General features: G+C 43.9%; 2 protein-coding genes across 2 annotated transcripts in view; one reads left to right on the forward strand and one right to left on the reverse strand.

The window, feature by feature from the left end:
* Positions 1-22,479, forward strand: part of LOC308586679 (polymeric immunoglobulin receptor-like) — a 305,363-nt gene that overhangs the window by 222,322 nt on the left and 60,562 nt on the right. The window lies entirely within an intron of this gene.
* Positions 1-22,479, reverse strand: part of MAPKAPK2 (MAPK activated protein kinase 2) — an 84,147-nt gene that overhangs the window by 5,610 nt on the left and 56,058 nt on the right. Inside the window, exons 2-6 of the mRNA XM_081193554.1 lie at positions 9,094-9,233; positions 6,698-6,762; positions 6,029-6,108; positions 1,991-2,117; positions 628-703 (exon numbers count right to left, since the gene is read on the reverse strand). Of these exons, the coding sequence (XP_081049680.1) occupies positions 628-703; positions 1,991-2,117; positions 6,029-6,108; positions 6,698-6,762; positions 9,094-9,233 (488 nt within the window). The remainder of the gene's footprint in view (positions 1-627; positions 704-1,990; positions 2,118-6,028; positions 6,109-6,697; positions 6,763-9,093; positions 9,234-22,479) is intronic.

Genomic DNA, 22,479 nt, shown 5'->3' on the forward strand with positions numbered 1-22,479 from the left:
GCTCCAAATACAGCATAATCATATCACATGTGAATGTTTCTTGCACGAATTCAGTTGCAAAAGCTTGGATCCAGCAGCAACAGCCTTCCTAGCACAGTTGCAGGAAAGACTAAGGCAGAAGGGAGGAGAGAGGCAGACAGAGAGAGATGCAGACAGAAGAAAATGGGTGGAATGGAACTGCAGCTTCTGCCTGCCACTCTCCTCCTTTCTGCAGGCATGAGAACTGGATTTCTTCTTCCTCTGCTTCCATTGCTTTGCCGCTCGCCTTGCAATCAAGGGAGGCAGGGTATCTTTTCCCTCTGGAAGCGGCCTTGGAAAACATTCCCAATTTCATCTTCCCCACAATCAATGCACCCAATTTTATTTCTACCACCCAGGGCTTGTTCCTAAGGTGTGTTGAATCAGCCAGCATAATCTGTGCTTTTTTCCTCAATATCGACAAAGGATCTTCCTCAATGACTCAATAAACAGAACATGCCGGAAGCACAGCCCTTCCCACTTAACTGGTTCAAGAATATCCCTAACTTTGGAACTTTATGGAATCCTGCCAGGAGCAAGAACACACAGAGGAGAATATACAAAGCAACTAACTGTGCCGTGCAGTACAGTGCAGAAGAATAGACTTACAAAATATACATGATGACACCAAGGGACCACATATCGCAGGACTTATCATATTTCTCTGGGCCTAGTACTTCTGGAGCTAAAGGAGATGAAAACAAAATGCCAAGTCAACTTTGTCACACATGCTATCAGTACAACTTTGTCACATGCTATCAGTACAATTTTCAGACATTTACACTTCAAGAGGACAGGCTGTCCCCCTCTCTGTGGAGCTTATTACCCTTGGAACTGTGCCTGGAGTACGCTTGCAAAATAATATGCTGTTTGGATACAGTTTACCTGGCACTTGATATTAGTTCTCAGTTCATGGGAAAACCTCTGACACCAAGGCTGTTTGCCATAGAACATTTATAAAACTGCCAGCGAAGGACATTAAAGGGTCCCAGAAAAGTACCGTATTGGCCCGAATATAAGCTGCACATTTAAAATTGGAGGGAGGAGGGAAAAAGAAAAAATACCCGAATATAAGTGGCTCCCTTCCTCGCTGCTCCTGGCTGCATACGGGGGGGGGGGTATGTGCTGCGTTTCTGGCAGCCTTTCCCCTTCCTCGCTCTCTCCCTTCCTGGCCTTGGGGAGACGACAGGGGACTACATGCAGGGCGGGCACCACTTTACCACGCTCCTGCTGCTGTTTGCCTCACACTCCTGGCTGCATACTGTAAGGTCGCGAATATAAGCCGCACTTTAACTTTTCAAGGTCGGAATTTGGGGGGAAAGTGAGACTTATATTCAGGCCAATACGGTGTTTAAAAGTGACCAGAGGTCTTAGCCTTTGAAACTGAATGATGCATTGTTTTCTCTCTTCCATTTAAAAATGGACCAGAACTAAATCCCCAAACTAATAATAATAATAATAATAATAATAATAATAATAATAATAATTTCCCAACTTTTTCCCAGGCCAGAAATAGAATGTTATAGAATGAGGGGGGTCACCTGCACAACCTCAATCTGGTCGCCACATGATAGTGACACCTGTGTTGGCTGCTTTTCTTAAAGGTTTCACCCTGTGCCAATCCCTTTTCTTCCCAGAATACTAAGTAGGCAGCACAAGCAATCTATTGGAAGCGCAGAGACCAGCTTTTGAAGCATGCTCACCTGTTTGCCCAATCAGCTGCAGACCAGTGCTGAGGTTTTAAACTTGAGAGATATGCCATTTAGTTTAAATGATGTAGCAAATGAAATAAAATGATCAGGCTGCTTGCTTAAAAATCTTGAAAACCCACCCCTGCTCTTATTACAAAACGCAACAGCAGTGTACATGTGCCCTGAAGCTCACCATCACTATTTCTATGAAAAAGAGAGGTGTTGGAGGTTGCAATTCTTATGTCTCGGAAGCGGGTGATGCTCTCCAATGGTTTACTTACCCACATAGTATGGTGTGTAGCATGGTGTAGCTAGGGAGTTATGTGTGGTGGTTTCTTTAGCAAATCCAAAGTCGGTGAGTTTTAATACAGCGTTGGGCCTTTTTGAGGTGTATAGGAGGTTTTCTGGCTGCAAGACATAATAAGCAAAACCAGCTTAAGAGAAAACTATATTTTGCACCACCTTGCAGACCCTAGGCTAGGCACATGGTAAGAACTAATGATCAGGAGTCCATTAACCTTTGCTTATTGATTTATACCATTTCTGCATGCATCTGCAGTAAAAATTACTCCCAAGGAAGCCTGACAGTCATTTCAAAGACATTTAATAGAAAAGTGAAGCACACCTATGAATAAACAATGAATAAAAACCAGGAACAGACTAAAACACAACAGCATTAACAGGGGCAAGTGAAAACAATCCAAATGAATTTTTTTTTAAGACCTGGGGGAATGAAAGCCATCTTTGCCTGGTGCTAGAAAGGCATGATAGTGACAGATAAGCATCCCCAACTGAAAAGGCCCTCTCAATAGCTGCAATTATGCAGATGCCATTACACATCTGTGTACATTAGGTATATGATCCAGATTATATTGACAATTCCCTATAATGCTTATGCTACTGAGTTTATTTGCAGTCCTCAAGACATGATGCGTTTTATATTTGCAAGGTCAAAGCTTCAGAGAGTCTTTTACAGCAGACACTAGGACATTAGAGGAATTTATAGAGGAACAGAGGATTAAACACATATTTACAGGGGAAATGGTGGTATAGCCAATTTACCCTCCAAAATTAAATAAATACCTGAAGTAAACATAGTCTCTGAACTCTTTATAAGTGTTGGCCGCAAGGCTCTTGACCAGTTTATTGAAATGCAACGTTCCCTAGCCCATTTGTTCAGCGAATGAAATGTTATGTAATGTTTATTAGCACAAAGCTTAAGGTTGTGAACTTTTGGTGGGCAGGAGTTCAGCCACGAAGGGAGTAGGCAGCATTACAGAGAGTTTTTGATTTTGACATCTAATCATGTTTTCGTGTTAAATGGATAAGCCTCATTGAAAAACCGCTACACATACCTGTTGAAGTCCTAAAGCTGCTTCCCTGTGGCTCATTCAGGCTCAGCCACAGACTGCTAAACTATGGTTTTGCCTTAGGTGGGAACATGGTCGGTATGTAAAAATCTTTGGGTCTATGCAAGTGGCATGTTAATGGAGTGTGTGTATTTGAATTTGAATTTGAGTATTGCAAATCTCTCTCTCTCTCTCTCTCTCTCTGTGTGTGTGTAGTAGTAGTAGTAGTAGTAGTAGTAGTAGTAGTAGTAGCAAGAGTAAACCAGAATGTGAACGGCTTAGATTGAGAAGATATATGGGGGAGGGAACCTAAAACTACCCTTCAGACTTGAGAGTGTATACCCACCCACATATCAACTTCTATCAGTGTATGCAAGTATATATTTTGTTTCAGAAAGCATAAAATGATCAACATATACTTTGCACCTTGAATGTTAATAATATAGATCAAGATCCACAGCAGGCATGTGTGTGCATTGGAGAGAGCCAGTATGTATCTAGAGCTCTGTTTTCACTATTCACAGCTGCAGATTATGACGCCAAACAACCAGATCCCGGTTCAGCGTGTGTGTGTGTGTGTGTGTGTGTGTGTTATTTTTTAGATGTTTCAGCAGTGGTGCAGTGAAACCAAGGCTCGAGTTGTCCACGTGAATATCCCCTTCTTGATATTCTTTATCTAAATAACATGTGTCTGTTCCTGCATCTCCATAAAAGAGAAGAGCCAAAAAGAACAAGACTAAAAATACGGTTCCATAGCCTTTGAGGACTTGAAATTTCGTCACTTAGGAGAGAAAGAATGTGCTGGCAGGTGAGGTAGAATTATGTAACAGGCAGGGAAAGGGAAACATTTTCAAGCCCATCCTATTGCCTCAGGGGCAGTGGATTATAATTACAGCAATTGGATTTTTCCAGCCTCATCCTAAATCTAACAAAGAATCTACCTTTTATTTTAAAAAACATGCTTGGGAGCCCCTTCTGTTAACAAGGATTCTTAGTCCAAATATCCGGGGGTGAGGTGGGTGGGTTCTAGACAAAAGGAACCACCTAACCAAATTAGCATTCTTCCAGGAATTCCTTAGCTTTTCCTTACCATGCTGAGCTGCACAATTGCTATTCCTCAGTGTGGTTGCATTCTAGACTTTGTTCACATGTCCCTGCTTAGCTGAAAACCACATCCAGAGAAGATTCTTCCAGAGCACCTGCCTACATGAACCTAGTGCAATTACGCTGGAGCTATTAATTTTACCCACAATCTGTTCAGGAATTAAACTGGGGTTGCTCTGATTTAAATATGCTTTGCCCTCTCTGTTAACATGGCAAGTGAGCAAGGGCTGCCTATTTAAACTAGCACAGACAAACATGTGCCCTCACCATCCACTCATAAAGCAAGGGTGGCGCTGTGGTCTAAACCACTGAGCCTCTTGGGCTTGCCGATCGGAAGGTCGGCAGTTCAAATCCCCATGACGGGGTGAGCTCCCATTGCTCTGTCCCAGCTCCTGCCAACCTAGCAGTTCGAAAGCACACCAGTGCAAGTAGATAAATAGGTACCACTGCGGTGGAAAGGTAAACGGTGTTTCTGTGCAATCTGGTTTCTGTCACAGTGTCCCGTTGCACCAGAAGCGATTTAGTCATGCTGGCCACATGACCCGGAAAGCTGTCTGCAAACAAACGCCGGCTCCCTCGGTCTGAAAGCGAGATTAGCGCCGCAACCCCATAGTCACCTTTGACTGGACGTAACCGTCCAGGGGTCCTTTACCTTAAGCATTAATTTCTGTATATGTGAACAACTGCACAGGGCACCTGTTCACTCAACGTACAGACACTGGAGGCGGGGCCAGGAGGCATCCCATTCTGCCCTCCATGAGTTAGCATGAAAGGGGATTATGTAGGCATTCAAATAGGTTCCATTAACTTTCACAGTTCATGCTGGGTTGAGATGCAGCAGGGCAGGTCTCTCTTGACCAGAACAGTTGAGTAGGGCAAGAGTTCTACAGCACTCTCTACCAATGGCTGCCAGTGCTGGTCAGTGAGAGGATGATGGGGTTCCTCTTTCAGAGACCAACACAGGTGGAAGGGTGGGTGGGTTTGAATCTACATCTTCTCAGGATGCTTTCAAATCATAAAAATAAAGGAATATTTCCTCCTTTGCTGGCAGACACTACTGATATCAGAGGTAGGTAGTATTTGCTTTGTGCCACTGTTCGGTTCAATTACGTTTTAGACCTCCTAAATCAAATTTAGTACTATTCCAGAAGCCATCTGCTGCTGGCATTTTACTGTTGGTACCACATGAATTACACATTGGTTGCAATGAAATAATTCAATCTTACTCCCAACAAACCACTACACATTCATGACCCCAGATTTTTAGGGTCAAACTGGACATGAAATTATTTGACATAACAAATTAGACATGACATTTGGCTTTCCAGAGTTTCCCCCCTAATAAACAGCCATTGTATTGGGGGGAGCCAGACTGGGCTCAAGGCATGTGAGGAAAGGGGGAATTAACTCTTTGCTCCTGTCATGGCGCTAGTTCCAGTGCCTTCAATTTGCAACCAGAAGAAAGCTCACACTGGCATAACATTGAATTTCAGGAGCTGGGAGGCTAGAGCAATTTGAATAAGAACCATGGCAGGGACAAATAGTTAAATCCTCCTCCTTACCATGGTCCTAATCAGGACGCCTTTTGCCATGCTGGTTATGCACTGAAAACCACCACCACACAAGGCCAAGTGATATGAACAGCATTGTGTCTGGACCTGAGGGACACCTTCATTTGGTCAGAGTCTTTGGAAATAGTAGTCTTGTGTGGACCACATCCAGGAAGTTAGAAAACCATCAGTTGAGGTTGATGGAAGTCCTAGGCTGTGATAGCCAAAGGTTTGTTATGTTGTTTAAAATGGGGTGTTATGTTTGGGAAACATGTGTAAAAACCAATAAAAAATATATTAAAAAGAGGAAGAGTACCTTAACATCCCGGTGTGCAATGTTGATTGAGTGTAAATACTGAATGGCTTCTCCGATGCTCTTCATTATTTCAGAAGCCTCTGGGGAAGATAAGAAAACAAAGCAGGTCATTTTACTCTGCAGCCAAAGAGGCAACCGCCACCTAATATTCATATTACAAGGAGTTAGAGGGAACAAACAACATTACTGGTCAGGTTTCAGAGCAGAAACAAATGTGACGAAGAACATGAAGCTGATGCTGCCCCATGGTGTGGTCCTCCTCTTCTCCACCATAACATCTACGTAACTTACCCCCACCCACCTTGATGTTTCCTCACCTTTCTCCCACATCACTGGGTGCTGTTGGCAAGAGAACGTGGCACCACATTCCTGACCACAGACTTAATTCAGGTGATCAGAAACAAAAGTATGAGCTCATGGTTTCCTTTCCATGTCATTTCTAGTCATACTTTGTCATGACATCCCTACTGGCAAACTGAACGCTAGTCCAGAATCGGAAATCCACTTCAGTCCTTTACTTGCAGGTTCCAGTTTGTTTGTCCTTTGACATACAGAGGGCCAGTGGTCCCCCTTCTCTGCCTTAAAAAGTAAACAGTTGTGCCTGAAGTCTTAAGACTTAAATTGTCAACGCTTGTTAAGCTTTAAGAAATCTATTGTATCCCTTCATACCTCTTTCTGTGAATGCCTGGTCTCCTCTGTCTTGAATTCGACTGAAGAGTTCCCCACCATCCAAGCTGAAAGTCATAAATGAGTGTAGTTACAAAAATGGAAGCAACAAGAATTACTGCCTAAGCAAAACCACCACCAGGCTATGAGTACATTTCCATGCACACACACACCACTTTCCCAAGGCCTCTGGGTGAAACTCAGATCAGATCCATCTGGAATTAATCTGAGCCTTGAAAAGCACATATAGGGTTGAAAAAGAGAGTAGGAAAGAGTGTCACTCTTCCTCCTTCAGCTCTATGTAGTTTTCCAAGGAGAAAAAGGTAACTACCATCACCACAATCATGACCAAGGGACCTGGGGCTCAGAGGGTTTGTGGGCACCAGGGAAAGACATCAATAAAGTTATTTAGGGCATAGATTGTTTCAACAGAAATGTGGCAGTGAACCCATGTAGTCAGCACCCATCCCAAGAAGCTTGCAACGGCCACAGTGCAGTTAATAAGCATAGAGTGATATATCTGCTCAAATGTCTCTGAATGAAAAGAAGAACAAGGCAAGCTCTAAAAGACTGAAGCTCCTTTAAAGATGTAAGGCGTGGAGATTAAAAGAAAGAAACATATTAAACTGGCTTACAATTTGACTTGAACTATCTTGATGAGAATCGCTTTGGAACAAATCTATCTATCTATCTATTGGAAGAAAAGGTGGGGGGCAGAATGGACTGCACAAAAGAGCAAAATCCTAATAAAGTAATAGGTCTATTAGCATCTAATGTAGCTTCAAACTTTGCTTAGAAGTTTTCCACTGTTCAAGATGTTTTGTCACATAAAACACTGAAGAGCTTTCTTCTGTCTGTCTGCTTCTGATGCTACCTAGGACTTTGACTTGCCCTGTACAATTGCCTATCGCAGCCAATGGTTACAGAAGCACCAAGCAGTTCACACAACCTGTATCACCCCATCCTGCAGCCCCTCATCACTCAATAGTCTTCTCCAAACAATCAGTAGGGCTTTGTCACACAGTGTAAGGTGGGAGTCAGTGTAGGGGGATGGCCATCAGGTGGAGCACTTTTCTGCTAGCAGAGCTCCCCCTGGTGGAGGCTCCCTCAGCTCACATTCAGGCACTTCCCCTGTCCCTGCTTTTAAAAGTTCAACAGCAGGACAGGATTCCTAGTGTTCAGTCTCTTCCCTTCTTGGATAGGAATGACCTATCCATGATCTAAGCATGTCAGGATTGGATTACTGCAGTGCATTGCACACTGCAATTCCTTTGAAGACCACTCAGAACGTTCAAGTTGCTTCAGAATGCAGCGGCAAATCTGCTAATGTCAACAGCCAGAAATCAATACATTGCATTCATCTTTCAATATATTTATTGTCTCCTGTTTTGTTTCCAAATTAAAATGCTCGTTTTGATTTATAAAGCCTTAAATGGCCTAGGTCCAAGGAATCTGGAAAAACTGCTTCCTTCCATAGAAGCCTGCCTGCTTACTTAAATCTGCATTAGATTAGGTGTTTGTATCTTTTCCACCGTACCATCATATCCTATCCTCTAAAGCTGTATCCCACAAAACATCCAGGGACGTTCTTCTGTGTTACCATACATCTAAAAGTGTTTCACGAAAGAAATCCACAGCTGGTATTTAGACACTCAGTAAAGACCTGATGATTTGCCCTAGTTTCTATCTCGCTATTTCTTTCTTACTGCGTTGCACTTCCTTATTATGGTTTTTCTTGTTTTGAATGTGGTCCCCCCCAAAAAAATTTTTAAGCCACTCTGGGCATTTCTCTCCAAAAAGCATGGTGTACAGATGTTAAGCAAATAAATAAAATAAAAGCACCCACCCCACCCCCGGATTTAAGCAAGGGTAGCAATCGTGAATTTCTTTTTTAAAAGTAAATTACAGCAACAACCCAAAAAAAGTCATCTGAAGCACTTTACCCAAGAGAAAAGTTTAGAAAGCAGGAAATGAGTTAAAAACAAAACAAAACATCCCACAACTTCTATAATCTCTCCCTGATTCACACCCTGCCCACCCACCCACAACTCTGCCAGTTTCAGTACCAATTTACCCAAGTAGAAACACTTAAAATCTGTATCAGCTAACTCTTTGCAAGGAAGATGCCCTATCTTTAGCAAACTTATGGTTGGGAATAAATTATCTCGGCACTGTAATAGTTGCATATGTTAATGAGTTCAAATGCGGATGTAAATGCCATTTCCAGTGAAAATGAATGATATATATGGGTTGTGGGACTACCCATAAAGGTGGGTCATATCCACATTTAGGGAATGTAGTGATAAAACAGCACTTCTGACTACAAAGCTGTGTGTGAGCAGTGGTTAAGCAAGGCCAACTGCACAACTCGCTTTGTCCCATCAAACCACAACACTCACCATTCCATGACTATCAGGAGACATTTTCGACCCTGGTAAAGATTTTCATAGACGTCTATAATCTTCACGATATGAGAACACTGAGATGCCCTCCAGTGCAGCTCCACCTCCCTGCGAGCTTTCGGACAGTCTTGCAGCATCTGGAAAGGGAAAGAGAAAAAGGAAGTGTGAGCTTAGCATGCTTGTCCATATCATCTTTGCCTAACAATTAACATCTTGCCAGCAATCATTTCCCCAGTGTACAGTAGGATAAAGTTTGTGTCATGAATAAGACGTGGGACTCAGATTTCACACAATCCCCCAAAAGAACACAATCTCTCTCTCTCTCTCTCTCTCTCTCTCTCTCTCTCTCTCTTCTTTTTTCAAGTAGTTTGCTTAACAAATCTTTGCATCTGTCATGTTCACAACAGCTAGGCAGATCCTAAGTCCCATTTTACAGATTGGAAACTAAGTGACCTCCCCATAGTCAAGTCGGGAGTTGCTGAGGCGGTAAGTGCAAGATGGGAGCTGCACCTTGGGGTTTTCTTGGTGCACCCACAAAGTCCTGACTGCACTGTTACCTTGTCCCTATACCATCCTGGTAAGTGGCAGAGACACTGTTTTCTGTAGAATGGCATAGCACCATTCCACCATGTCAGCCACTCCTAGCTTAAGTGACAAATATGAAGTGCATTAAAAGGACCCAATCCAATAATTCACTGGACATTTTATCACATTAAGATTCCCCACCCCCCAATTTCTTCCAAGAACTTTAGGATGCTACTGTATACTTTCTTATTTTTGCCCAAGAAACCCACCACAAAATGGGATGAAAGATGGACACGGCCACCTTGAGAACTTCACAAGCAGGGGCTTGAACCAGACAAAAAACCATGAAGTCTGATGTAACGTTCAGAAGAAGTTGCATTTGAATCCCTTACGAATCTTCTGAACCAGCAAAACAAATAAAATATCAAGGTATGCACTGCCACCTTGTGGTGAATACTGTAACTGCAACTCACACTACTTGGCTGGAGCAACCAATTGTGGATGTATCCCAAAATGGTTTTTGACCTTCTAAGGGGAAAGTGGATGTGATTTTCACTGTGCGACAGCATCAAGAAAAATGCAGGGAGCAAAATCAACCCCTATATATGGTTGTTTATTGACCTAAGACCTTCAACACTGTAAATCGTACTGCCCTGTGGACTGTCCTTCTGAAAATTGGCTGCCCAAATAAATTTGTGAACATCCTTTGGCTCCTCCACAATAATATGATGGCAACAATCGCGGATAACCATTCACAGTGGGTTCATGCATTAAACAGGGATATATTATCACCCCAAGTCTATTACAGTGGTACCTTGGTACTCGAACGGCCGGCTCCCGAACAAATTGGCTCCTGAATGCCGCAAACCCAGAAATAAGTGTTCCGGTTTGCGAACGTTTCTCGGAAGCCAAACGTCCGACACTGCTTCTGCTTGAGTGCAAGAAGCCCCTGCAGCCAAATGGAAGCCGCGCCTTGATTTTCAAACAGTTTTGGGAGTCATACTCAGTCCTGGAACAGATTAAGTTCGAGAACCAAAGTAAAGGTAAAGGTAAAGGTACCCCTGCACGTACGGGCCAGTCGTGACCGACTCTGGGGTTGCGTGCTCATCTCGCTTAAGAGGCCGGGAGCCAGCGCTGTCTGAAGACACTTCCGGGTCATGTGGCCAGCATGACGAAGCTGCTCTCGTGAGCCAGACCAGCGCCGCACACAGAAACGCCGTTTACCTTCCCGCTATAAAGCGGTACCTATTTATCTACTTGCACTTAGGGGTGCTTTCGAACTGCTAGGTGGGCAGGAGCTGGGACCGAACGACGGGAGCCCACCCCACCGCGGGGATTCGAACCGCCGACCATACGATCGGCAAGTCCTAGGCACTGAGGTTTTACCCACAGCGCCACCCGCGTCCCCCAGAGAACCAAGGTACCACTGTATTTTTATCACCATGGTCCTACACATTGTTGAAGGCAAACTTCCCATTGGGGTAGATATCATATATCGAGCAGATGGAAAGCTCTTTAACCTGAGTAGCCTGAAACAAAGAGTAAGGTTACCGTAACTTCTGTCATAAAGCTTCAATATGCTGATGACAACGTACTGTGTGAACACTCAGAAGATGACCTCCAAACCATCCTAAATATATTTGCAGAAGCTTACGGAAAGCTTGGCCTATCAATCAATATCCAAAAAACCAAGTGCTGCACCAACAAGCACAAAACAACCCCTCTGTGCAAAATTCAACTTAATGGTGTAACGCTGGGAAGTGTTGATCACTTCTCCTACCTGGACAGTTATCTTTCCACAGGGCCAACATTGATACCAAAATTGAGCACTGCCTGAGCTCTGCAAGTGCAGCTTTCTCCCAAGTGAAGCACAGGTTGTTTAAGGACTGGGACATTCACAGGGAAACCAAAATGCTTGTTTACAAAGCTATTGTACTACCATCCTTATTGCATGCTTGTGAAACATGGACCACTTATGAATGCCATCTCAAACTCCTCGAAAGATTCCACCAACAATGTCTCTCAGAAATTTTACATATCACTTGGGAAGACAGGCGAACTAATGCCAGTGTACTGGAAGAAGCAAAGATCACCAGTGTCAAATCAATGATTCTTAATCATAAACTTTGTTGGACTGTTCATGTTGTTTGGATGCCTGATTATCATCTTCCAAAGCAACTACTCTATTCAGAACTTAAAAATGGAAAGTGTAATGCTGGTAGACAAAAATAGGTTTAAACATGCTCTCAAGGCAAATCTTTAAAAATGCAGTATAAGCACAGAAAACTGGGAAACACTGGCCTACGAGTGCACCAATTGGAGAAGAGCCTTTACCAAAGGTGTCATGGGTTTTGAAGAAGCACAAATTCAGGGCGGAAAGGAGAAACGAGCTACAAGGAAGGCACATTTGGCAAACCCTCACCATTATCAACTCCCCCCCGGAAACCTATGTCCCCACTGTGGAAAGACATGTGGATCCAGAATTAGCCTTCACAGTCACTTACAGACTCACTGTTAAGACCCTGTTCATGGAAGACATGATCATGGAAGTGATCGCCAAAGAAGCAGCAGCAGATGGGTCAGATATGCAAATTCCAGCTTGGATACAATACTAGAAATTAATATGCTTAACTTAGTCCAGCAAATAGCAATTATATATGCATTTAGAGAAACATTTAGCAATCAAAAACTCTTTTAAGTAATTAAAATAATTAATCGGTCCTGTGGAGATCCCTCCATGGGCCATTTTCGGTGTCTGTGTCTGCACAGATGCGTTTTTTGGCGTCTGTGCATGTGCAAACGCAATTTCCAGTGCCGCAGAAGTGAGTCCCCACTCCACGTTGCATCAGTTTAGCGCTGTGCGCAAAAGGCAGCTCAGCTGTGGCTTGTGGGCTGGTCAAACGACCTCCGCGGGCTGCTTCCGGCCCATGGGCCTTAGGTTGCTGCCCCCTGATCTGTATCTATGAACAGCAGCAACGAAAGAGCAATGCATTGAAAACTACCTCTTTTGAAAAACATGATTATGTGACCTATGGTGCCACCTAGTGGCTGAGATTATTCTAAAAGTTTCACTCCTAGAATTGCAACGTAAGCCAGACCTCCCCTCAGCCCAGTAAGTCCAGGGAGGACCAGTTGAATCCACCACATGGCCAGGAGGTTACAGTGATCTTGGACCAGTCACTCTCTCTCAAGCCAACAGTTTGGTGCTGTGCTGCTGCCTTCCTAACAGTCATTGTTGCTGCCTCTTACTGTGAGGAAGCAGGATAGGGCAGCAGCGGAGACGGAGGTTATACACTGGCAGAGCCAATCCAGTGCTCTGACACATCCCTGACTGCACCACTGCCCGGCCCTAGTAAGTGGAAGCAGCATCACTATTGAAAGGGTAGCACCACCTCCTTTCTTGGTCAGCCACTGCCAGCTCAGACGATATTAGTGATGATGATGATGATGATGATGATTCAGGGTGGATAAAAATCAATGGATTTTTTTTTAAAAAAATCGAATCGGATTTTTAAAATTTGAATTGGATTTTTTAAAATTTAAATCAGATTTTTAAAATAAAATGCTTTTGGAGGAAACATCTTTTTAAATATAGTTTTCTATTTAAGTTACATTATAAAGGGTAAAGGTAAAGAGACCCCTGACCACTAGGTCCGGTCATGGCTGACTGTGGGGTTGTGTGCTCATCTCGGTTTATTGGCCGAGGGACCTGGCGTACAGTTTCCGGGTCGTGTGGCCAGCATGACTAAGCCACTTTAAGCATTCAAGGCTTTCCTCCAAAGTATCCTGTAGTTACAAACTGTAGTTTGTAAAGGGTATTGAGAGTTGTTCGGTGATCCCTCTGATGCTTCTTTAAATGTATAATTCAGATGGGACCTTAATAATTAAATTTGTAAATTCGCCTGAAGAACACACAGCAGTACAGTGGTATCTCAGGTTACATATGCTTCAGGTTACATACGCTTCAGGTTACAGACTCCACTAACCCAGAAATAGTACCTCAGGTTAAGAACTTTGCTTCAGGATGAGAACAGAAATTGTGCTCTGGCGGCGCGGCAGCAGCAGGAGGCCCCATTAGCTAAAGTGGTGCTTCAGGTTAAGAACAGTTTCAGGTTAAGTGCGGACCCCCAGAACGAATTAAGTACTTAACCCAAGGTACCACTGTACACAACATAAAAATGCATAACAAAAAGAGGAGTAAAAACAAAAACTAACCAATAACCCCATTCCTACAAACACATTTAAAAGGACATAAAATGTTTAATTAGCCCAACACCTCGTTAAATAATGGTAATAATAATAATAATAATAATAATAATAATAATAATAATAATTTATTATTTATACCCCGCCCATCTGGCTGAGTTTCCCCAGCCACTCTGGGCAGCTCCCAATCAAGTGTTAAAAACAGTACAGCGTTACATATTAAAAACTTCCCTGAACAGGGCTGCCTTAAGATGTCTTCTGAATGTCAGGTAGTTGTTTATCTCTTTGACATCTGATGCGAGGGCGTTCCACAGGGCGGGTGCCACTACCGAGAAGGCCCTCTGTCTGGTTCCCTGTAGCCTCACTTCTCGCAGTGAGGGAACCACCAGAAGGCCCTCGGCTGCCGCATTCTGGATTAGTTGTAGTTTCCGGGTCACCTTCAAAGGTAGCCCCACGTAGAGCGCATTGCAGTAGTCCAAGCGGGAGATAACCAGAGCATGCACCACTCTGGCGAGGCAGTCCGCAGGCAGATAGGGTCTCAGCCTACGTACCAGATGGAGCTGGTACACAGCTGCCCTGGACACAGATTTGACCTGTGCCTCCATGGACAGCTGTGAGTCCAAAATGACTCCCAGGCTGCGCACCTGGTCCTTCAGGGGCACAGTTACCCCATTCAGGACCAGGGAATCCTCCACACCTGCCCGCCTCCTGTCCCCCAAAAACAGTATTTCTGTCTTGTCAGGATTCAACCTCAATCTGTTAGCCGCCATCCATCCTCCAACCGCCTCCAGGCACTCACACAGGACCTTCACCGCCTTCACTGGTTCTGATTTAAAGGAAAGGTAGAGCTGGGTGTCATCTGCATACTGATGAACACCCAGTCCAAACCCCCTGATGATCTCTCCCAGAGGCTTCATATAGATATTAAAAAGCATGGGGGAGAGGACGGAACCCTGAGGCACCCCACAAGTGAGGGCCCAGGGGTCTGAACACTCATCCCCCACCACCACTTTCTGAACACGGCCCAGGAGAAAGGAGAGGAACCACCGTATAACAGTGCCCCCAGTTAAAGAGAAACATTTTCGCCTGGCACCTAAATATATGTAATGAAGGTGCCAAGTGAGTCTTTCTGGGGAGTTCATTCCACAAGTGGGGAGCCACTGCAGAAAAGGCCCATTCTTGTGTTGTCACCTTCTGGACCTCTTGTGGAGGAGGCAGATGAAGAAGGGGCTCAGAGGATGATTGCAGGGTCTGGGTTGTTTCATATGGGGAGGCAGTCCTTGAAGCATGACAGTCCTGAGCCATTTTACACTGAACTGAAACTGCCATTATGCATTCACCCAGTCTATTTTATAAATTCATTTTATAATCTATTCATCATCTAATCTATTTTATTTGAAAAGACCATTTTGGAGCTCCTTTTTTTCACCACTTGAAACAATCTGGTGTTGACAGAAAACTTGGCCACCTCATTGCTCACCCCAACCCTAGAACCATTTCATATTCTGCCACAGAATACTTACCGTATTTTTTGCTCTATAAGACTCACTTTTTCCCTCCTACAAAGTAAGGGGAAATGTGTGTGCGTCTTATGGAGCGAATGCAGGCTGCGCAGCTATCCCGGAAGCCAGAACAGCAAGAGAGATCACTGCTTTCACTGTGCAGCAATCCCTCTTGCTGTTCTGGCTTCTGGGATTCAGATTAATTTTTTTCCTGTTTTCCTCCTCCAAAAACTAGGTGCGTCTTGTGGTCTGGTGCGTCTTATGGAGCGAAAAATACGGTATTTGTCGGTTTATTGGGCTGCAGCAGAATATTATTCCCAACTTGTCCAGCAGGAGGAGCCCATTGCTTTAAACAACACCACTTTCTTTCTTTTTCAAAGGAATTATTTCTCAGCCCAGCAACCCCTCCTCCTTACATCATTTGTGTGTAGCTAACAGTTTATTACCCTTGGGGAGCATAAACAAGGCAGTGTTAATTATACCCTGCATGTTTGCAAATACAGAGCATCAAGGTGTCTACATCTGAGGCTGTTGACGTTTGTCCAAGGGAGCCCAGACTAGATGTCAAATGCTTTGCAATTGCACCCGGACTCTCAAGTGTATTTTGCTTTTTAGTTTTCTTAATCAAACACTTCAGAGGGACAGTTTTACACAGCCTGTCATAAGACAGGAAACCCCTCCCCGCTTAAAGAGGAAAGGTCCCTTTCATACATACGTTTTTAATTAAAATGCTTGACCTAATATCAACATTGCACATGTGATATTGTCAAAAATTACCAGCTAGCAACCAGAGTTTTCACTTCTGCATGGAATACAGTGTTAAAATGGAGAGAGCTACAGTAATAGAACAGGGATATACCACACACTTTCAATACATAAATGTCTCAGGTTAAATCGGAAAGACTGTGAAAAGTTGTTGCCAGTTGGAAGACGCTAAACAAGGCTAGATGAACAAGTGGCTATATACGAGGTTTCATATGTAAATTATCCAGTATTCTCAGATTGTAGGGTTTGTTTGTTTGTTTGTTTGTTTGTTTGTTTGTTTGAAATACTGATGCATAATGAATTCCCCTACTGTTACTTTGTGAGCCCAAAACAGGAGTGCTACCAGCCAGCATCTCTACAAATCTGTAAAAGGTGGATTTAATTAAATTCCAGGATTTCATTAAGCATGTATTTTGATACCCTAGCCAGAATTGCAGTGGGGTAGTGCTTGTCTTAGATTCTCAAACTGCAAAATAATAAAGCCTGTACTTCAAAAGCAAAAACAGCTAGAATATTAGCTAAAATATTAGATATGTCAGCACAGTGCTATAGCAGCATGGAGCAGAAACCCATGCAGATGAAAGGGTAATTTTTTTTAAAAAAATGATTGTTGCATGTCATCTCTGCTCTCTGGTTTATGTTATTAGAAGCAATGAAAATATTGCTACCCCACCCCCAATTCCACAAACGCATGTGGACAATTTTTATTTCATTTAGCAAGAATTACATGTCACATAATTTTAAGAAATCTCTAAGAGAGTGACATAAAATAGTATAAAATATTTGCTTATTTCCCTTGGTGTGAGCCATTCTTAAGGAACTGCATCATCTCTGAGACTAGGACTTGCATACTGTCGAAAGAGATTTTCTGTTCATGCCTTGGTTTTAGCCAGAAAGGGATGTTGTTCACCTGGCAACAAATGCCGACTTATCACTGAGGTAGCAAACCTGTTGCTGGGCTGTACCACTTCAGACTGTATGGGTGGACTCACAGAGCCAATTGCTTCTCCATACCCCTCCATACAGAAAACTAACATGTCAAAGAAGAAGAGTTGTGGCTTAAGCTAGTTTTCAATAGGGATCTTTGACTCTCTTTGTAGGGGGGGGGGTTGAATAGTTTGGAGAAGCATTAGATTATGTAATTTTTTTCAACTAAAGTCTGAAGTGGTAGAGTCCAGACACAGGTTTACTACCTGGATGAGAATTAGACCAAAGTTGCAGCAACAGAAATAGAAGATTACTCACCCTACATTGTTTGTGGAGCACTTGAAAGAGACAGAGAGGGATGCACATATAAGGAAATGTTGCCTTATCTTCAGATCTCTAAGCTTTTGTTTATGGCTTTGAAGGGGGAAATCCACCATGCTCTACTGCACATACAAACATGCATAAGGTAGCAGTATGTAAATAGCACATAAATCACATCTGTCAATCATGGTAACCAAGTTGCTCACATCTTATATAGGAATCAGTTCATAACAGCAGTCATAGTCTATGACACAAGTAGTATCATGGTCCAATATGCCTGCCAATAGCATCATTTCATGTGTGACAGCTGACAAAGCCAAGGTAACTTTGAAATGTTCCTCTGTTACCACATGGTAAGCTGTTCCAACTATATAGAAGGTTGCCAGATGATGCCCAAAATAGTCCACACCAACATAAAAAAGCAACTCATCACATGGCAATAGCCACCACACAATTAAATGTAAAGACTTTACATTGGTTTTACTCAAGGGCTATTTTGACGAAAATAAGCCAGGTCTCCACTCCCATTCCCCAGACAGGCCATTCCCTCCATATAGTCCTCTTTTCCTTTAGGACAGCTGGGTTCCAGACAGAGGCGGATTTTGGGGAGCGTGACTGGTGTGCTGAGCTGAGAGAGCGCTGCAGGGAGCGCTGCAACAATGATGGACAATGGAAGGCGAGAGGCAAGGGGCAAGCTGAATTTTGGCGTTGCACAGGGCATTACTGAAATATTAAAGCCCAAAGTCCGCCACTGGTTCCAGATGAGACTATGCTCTTGAGGGGGAAGTGGATTTAGCCAAGGGACCACCAGGAGAAAGGGAATGGATATGAAAAAAGTTCGCTGCCCAACAGACAGCAAGCAACTGTTACAGTAAGTTTTTCCTTGGCTTAGGAAGATTCGGGCCTAGTTCAGATGTCACTTCCAAGCCTGCAACTGTGCCATGGATTGCTCTATTTCACTTTTAGTTATTTATGCATAACTTCGCGCAAACCATCTCAAAGCAATTTCACAACAAAATCATCAATAAAAACAACTACAGAATTCCTTATTTCAAACAGTTATAACTATGTTCTTTTAAAATGGAAAAAAATCAAATTAAAAACAATTTCAAATCCAATACAGATATATATACTGGGATAGCCTCTCCTCCGTTTCTGGATTTCTTCTAACCACAATTTTGGCGGATTTTGTGAGTTGTTGTTCTATGTTCATTAGTTCCTATGAGATTTCTTTGGGATCACAAAGCCACTACTACCACACTTTCCATACCATTATTTCCCATCAAAGACTCCCGAATAATATCCCCCTCAAAAATTCAGGTCCCCCAACATTGACCAAAGAACGACCGGAAGCAAACCCTAAAAACCATTTTAATGCTTCAGCCAGCATTTTCCCAAAAAGAAAAGAAAAAAAAGCTGCTGCTTCTTTTTTTTAAAAAATGTGCACATGAAAATAGATTTTTCATCCCCCTCCCCCGTCCTGGCACATGAGGCTTGTACAAGTTACTGTATAAACATTCACAATGTTAAGTTCATAAGGGAAGATGGCTGAGGGGGCAGGGAGAATGAAAACAGGGCAACTGCATTCTCTTGTTGACCAAAGGACACTGCTGCTTTTTTGGTGCTACTGTTAAAACCCCAAAGGTTTTGTTTAAAATCCCTGCCTGAAGGCAGATAAAGAGGCTTCCCTGGAATCCAAACCGCAACCAGCAATGCCAGACCAACAAGTCTATGACAGCTTGTGGAAAGAATGCAGCACATGGCCAGCCGAGTATGCATGAGATAGAGCCAGCCACCAGGCGTAGAATCTGCAGAGGGTCAAGAGAGGAAGGAAGGAGAGTGTTGGTTGAGGCAAAGCATTGGCACCACACACGGGGCTAGAGATGCACACTGACAGACACTGAGACTTCAGGATACTTCATGGGCAAGCAAGGCAGAGAGGTCTCTGCTACAAATTTAAAAGGGAGAATGAAAGAAAGAGTTCCTATGGATCAAAAGGTTATCAAGACAAGCAGTGAATGCATGCTCAAATAGCCTTTAATAATCCTCCATTCAGATACAGTAGTGTGATGCACCATTCCAGAAGTTATCCCTCCAACTCAAACGGGGGAGGGGGAGGCAGAGCTAGTGTGCTCATACCCATCCTCCTTCGCTGACCTGGTCCACATGTAACACTAAGCCAAACAATGGCTTACTCTGAATGTGCAGGCTCCTGGAAAGAAGATAGCAGCAGCTCTGGTTCTTCTTTCCTGCTGCTGCTGTAAGCTAAAGCCAGTATTGTTTATCTTAGTCCTACGGCCACACCCAGCCTTGCAGTTTACCTTGCTCCAAGACATAAGCTGTAGCTCAGGGGTCAGCAAACTTTTTCAGCAGGGGGCCAGTCTACTGTCCCTCAGACCTTGTGGGGGGACGGACTATATTTTGAAGGGGGGGGGGAAATGAACGAATTCCTATGCCCCACAAATAACCCAGAGATACATTTTAAATAAAAGGACACATTCTACTCATGTAAAAACACGATGATTCCCGGACCGTCTGCAGGCCGGATTTAGAAGGCGACTGAGCCGGATCCAGCCCCCGGGCCTTAGTTTGCCTACCCATGCTTTAGCTTATCGCTTGTGGTTTGTCTGAGGGAGACGAAGTGCAAATCTGAGTGCAGATGTTACACTAAATAAAATCTCACAGGAGGAGCAGCAAGCCCACCAAGATCTTCTCTCTGGGAGCCTGCATAATTGCTCATTTATGCTAAACCATGGTTTAGTATGTGGGGACGCGGGTGGTGCTGTGGGTAAAACCTCAGTGCCTAGGACTTGCTGATCGTAAGGTCGGCGGTTCGAATCCCCGCGGCGGGGTGAGCTCCCGTCGTTCGGTCCCAGCTCCTGCCCACCTAGCAGTTCAAAAGCACCCCTAAGTGCAAGTAGATAAATAGGTACCGCTTTAAAGCGGGAAGGTAAACGGCGTTTCTGTGTGCAGCACTGGTGCTGGCTCACCAGAGCAGCTTCGTCACGCTGCCCACGTGACCCGGAAGAGCCGACGGCGCCGGCTCCCGGCCTCTTGAGTGAGATGAGTGCACAACTCTAGAGTCGGTCACGACTGGCCCGTACGGGCAGGGGTACCTTTACCTTTATGGTTTAGTATTATGTGTGAATTGGGCCATTGTTTGAGAGATGGGAACATGCATATAGGACTGGTGGTTAATCTTTATAAACCTGACGTTATATTTGTTTTCCCACCAGTGGTGACAACAACTGTAGCTTCTCAGTGCTACCATGGACTTAATTTCTTAAGACAGAAAATCACAGGAAAGCCCTATGGCAGCTGCACCAAAGACTCTTGTTCAAACCTTCTGGCCTCCTCAGCAACACTGACTTCACTCACTGGGGAAAAATAGCAGCACTACAGTAAGTAACTACCTGTTTCATTGGGAGTCAAAGGCTTCTATAATGCTGTCATTGCACAGCATCTGTGGAGTGGGAACCTGGATGAGCAGAACCGAAAATGATTTTGTTCGATGAAATACATCTACAGTGGTACCTCAGGTTACAGACACTTCAGGTTACAGACTCCGCTAACCCAGAAATAGTACCTCGGATTAAGAACTTTGCTTCAGAATGAGAACAGAAATCGTACAGCGGCGGTGCAGCGGCAGCAGGAGGCCCCATTAGCTAAAGTTGTGCTTCAGGTTAAGAACAGTTTCAAGTTAAGAACCGACCTCCAGAACGAATTAAGTTCTTAACCCGAGGTACCACTGTATGGTGAAGGCGGTTAACATGGGGGGGGGGTTATGGGTGGTCCCATTTTATCTAACTCTGCAATTCTAGGACCTTTGTGTCATATGTTATATTAAAGAACCTTAATGAAGCACATTTGCCCTCATGCAGCCCCTGTAAATAAGATAAACATGGTGTTGCCTCAAAGTACTTCTAAACATTATCACTATAAACAGAAAAGGAAACAATAAAGTCCTAAGCGGCTGCAGTGGCGTAGCGTGGGGGGTGCAGGGGGGGCGGCCGCACTGGGCGCAACATCTGGGGGGGCGCTCGCACTCGCAGCTCTCTGCCCCTACCTGGCAGGGGCGCAAATTACTTGCCTTGCCCCGGGTGCTGACAACCCACGCTACGCCACTGAGCGGCTGGAGGAAGTCATTTCATGGTCCTGTAACAGCCTGCGAAACATGGAGATCCCCACCTGAAAAGTATGACCTTTGAAGTGGAAGCCCACAGTGTCAGAATAGTTCCCTGGATATTAATAGTGTACAAGCCAAAGTCATAACAGTCATTTGAGGGGGGTAAAGAGGGAGTGGAAGCCCTAGCCCTTATTATAAAGGACAAAGTTTACTCAAAGGGGAAGTTTTTCAACCATATTCATAGCATTTCCCCCAAACCAAATACAGTGGTACCTCGGGTTACAGATGCTTCAGGTTACAGACTCCGCTAACCCAGAAATAGTACCTCGGGTTAAGAACTTTGCTTCAGGATGAGAACAGAAATCACGCGGCGGCGGCATGAGACCCCATTAGCTAAAGTGGTACCTCAGGTTAAGAACAGTCCTCCAGAACGAATTAAGTTCTTAACCCAAGGTACCACTGTAGTAGAGCAGCCAAGCACTCCAGTCTCCCAAACCTGGTGAAGCTCTTTTCAGCATGCTATCACTGGATAACTCTATTAAGCCTAGGTTCCTTGTACTGCTAAAACATGAGAATACTTTATATTGTCAGGGGCTGAACAGAATAATCAGCCAGCAGCACTTCTATACAGTGACTTAGGTTGGAGGCAATTAACACTTAAACAGTATAACACTTGAACCAACTGGCTGCAACCAAACAGGATTGCCAGCTCTTCACTGTTTTCTGAAGCTTTGTCAGGCTTAAATTCTAAAATGGAACAAGATGGGAACTGAACAAGTTTTCCCAAAGTGTCCCTTTCAGAAAGGGAACTTGCTAGATGTCTTTTATTCAAACGCTCACGCATGTTTTCCGTTGTTTTATTTCAAGGGTAAGACAGTTCCATTAAAAAAAAAATGTTGCTTCTTAAGAGCAAAAAAGCTCTATGACATTTTCTACCAGGTTCTATTCCAGACCTAGATCAAGGAGGGTGAGAGGGAGTACATTCCCCCGGTGGCAGGTAGGGGAATGGCA

This window comes from Podarcis bocagei (genome assembly GCF_964188305.1).
Source record: "Podarcis bocagei genome assembly, chromosome: 5".
Taxonomy (NCBI): Eukaryota; Metazoa; Chordata; class Lepidosauria; order Squamata; family Lacertidae; genus Podarcis; species Podarcis bocagei.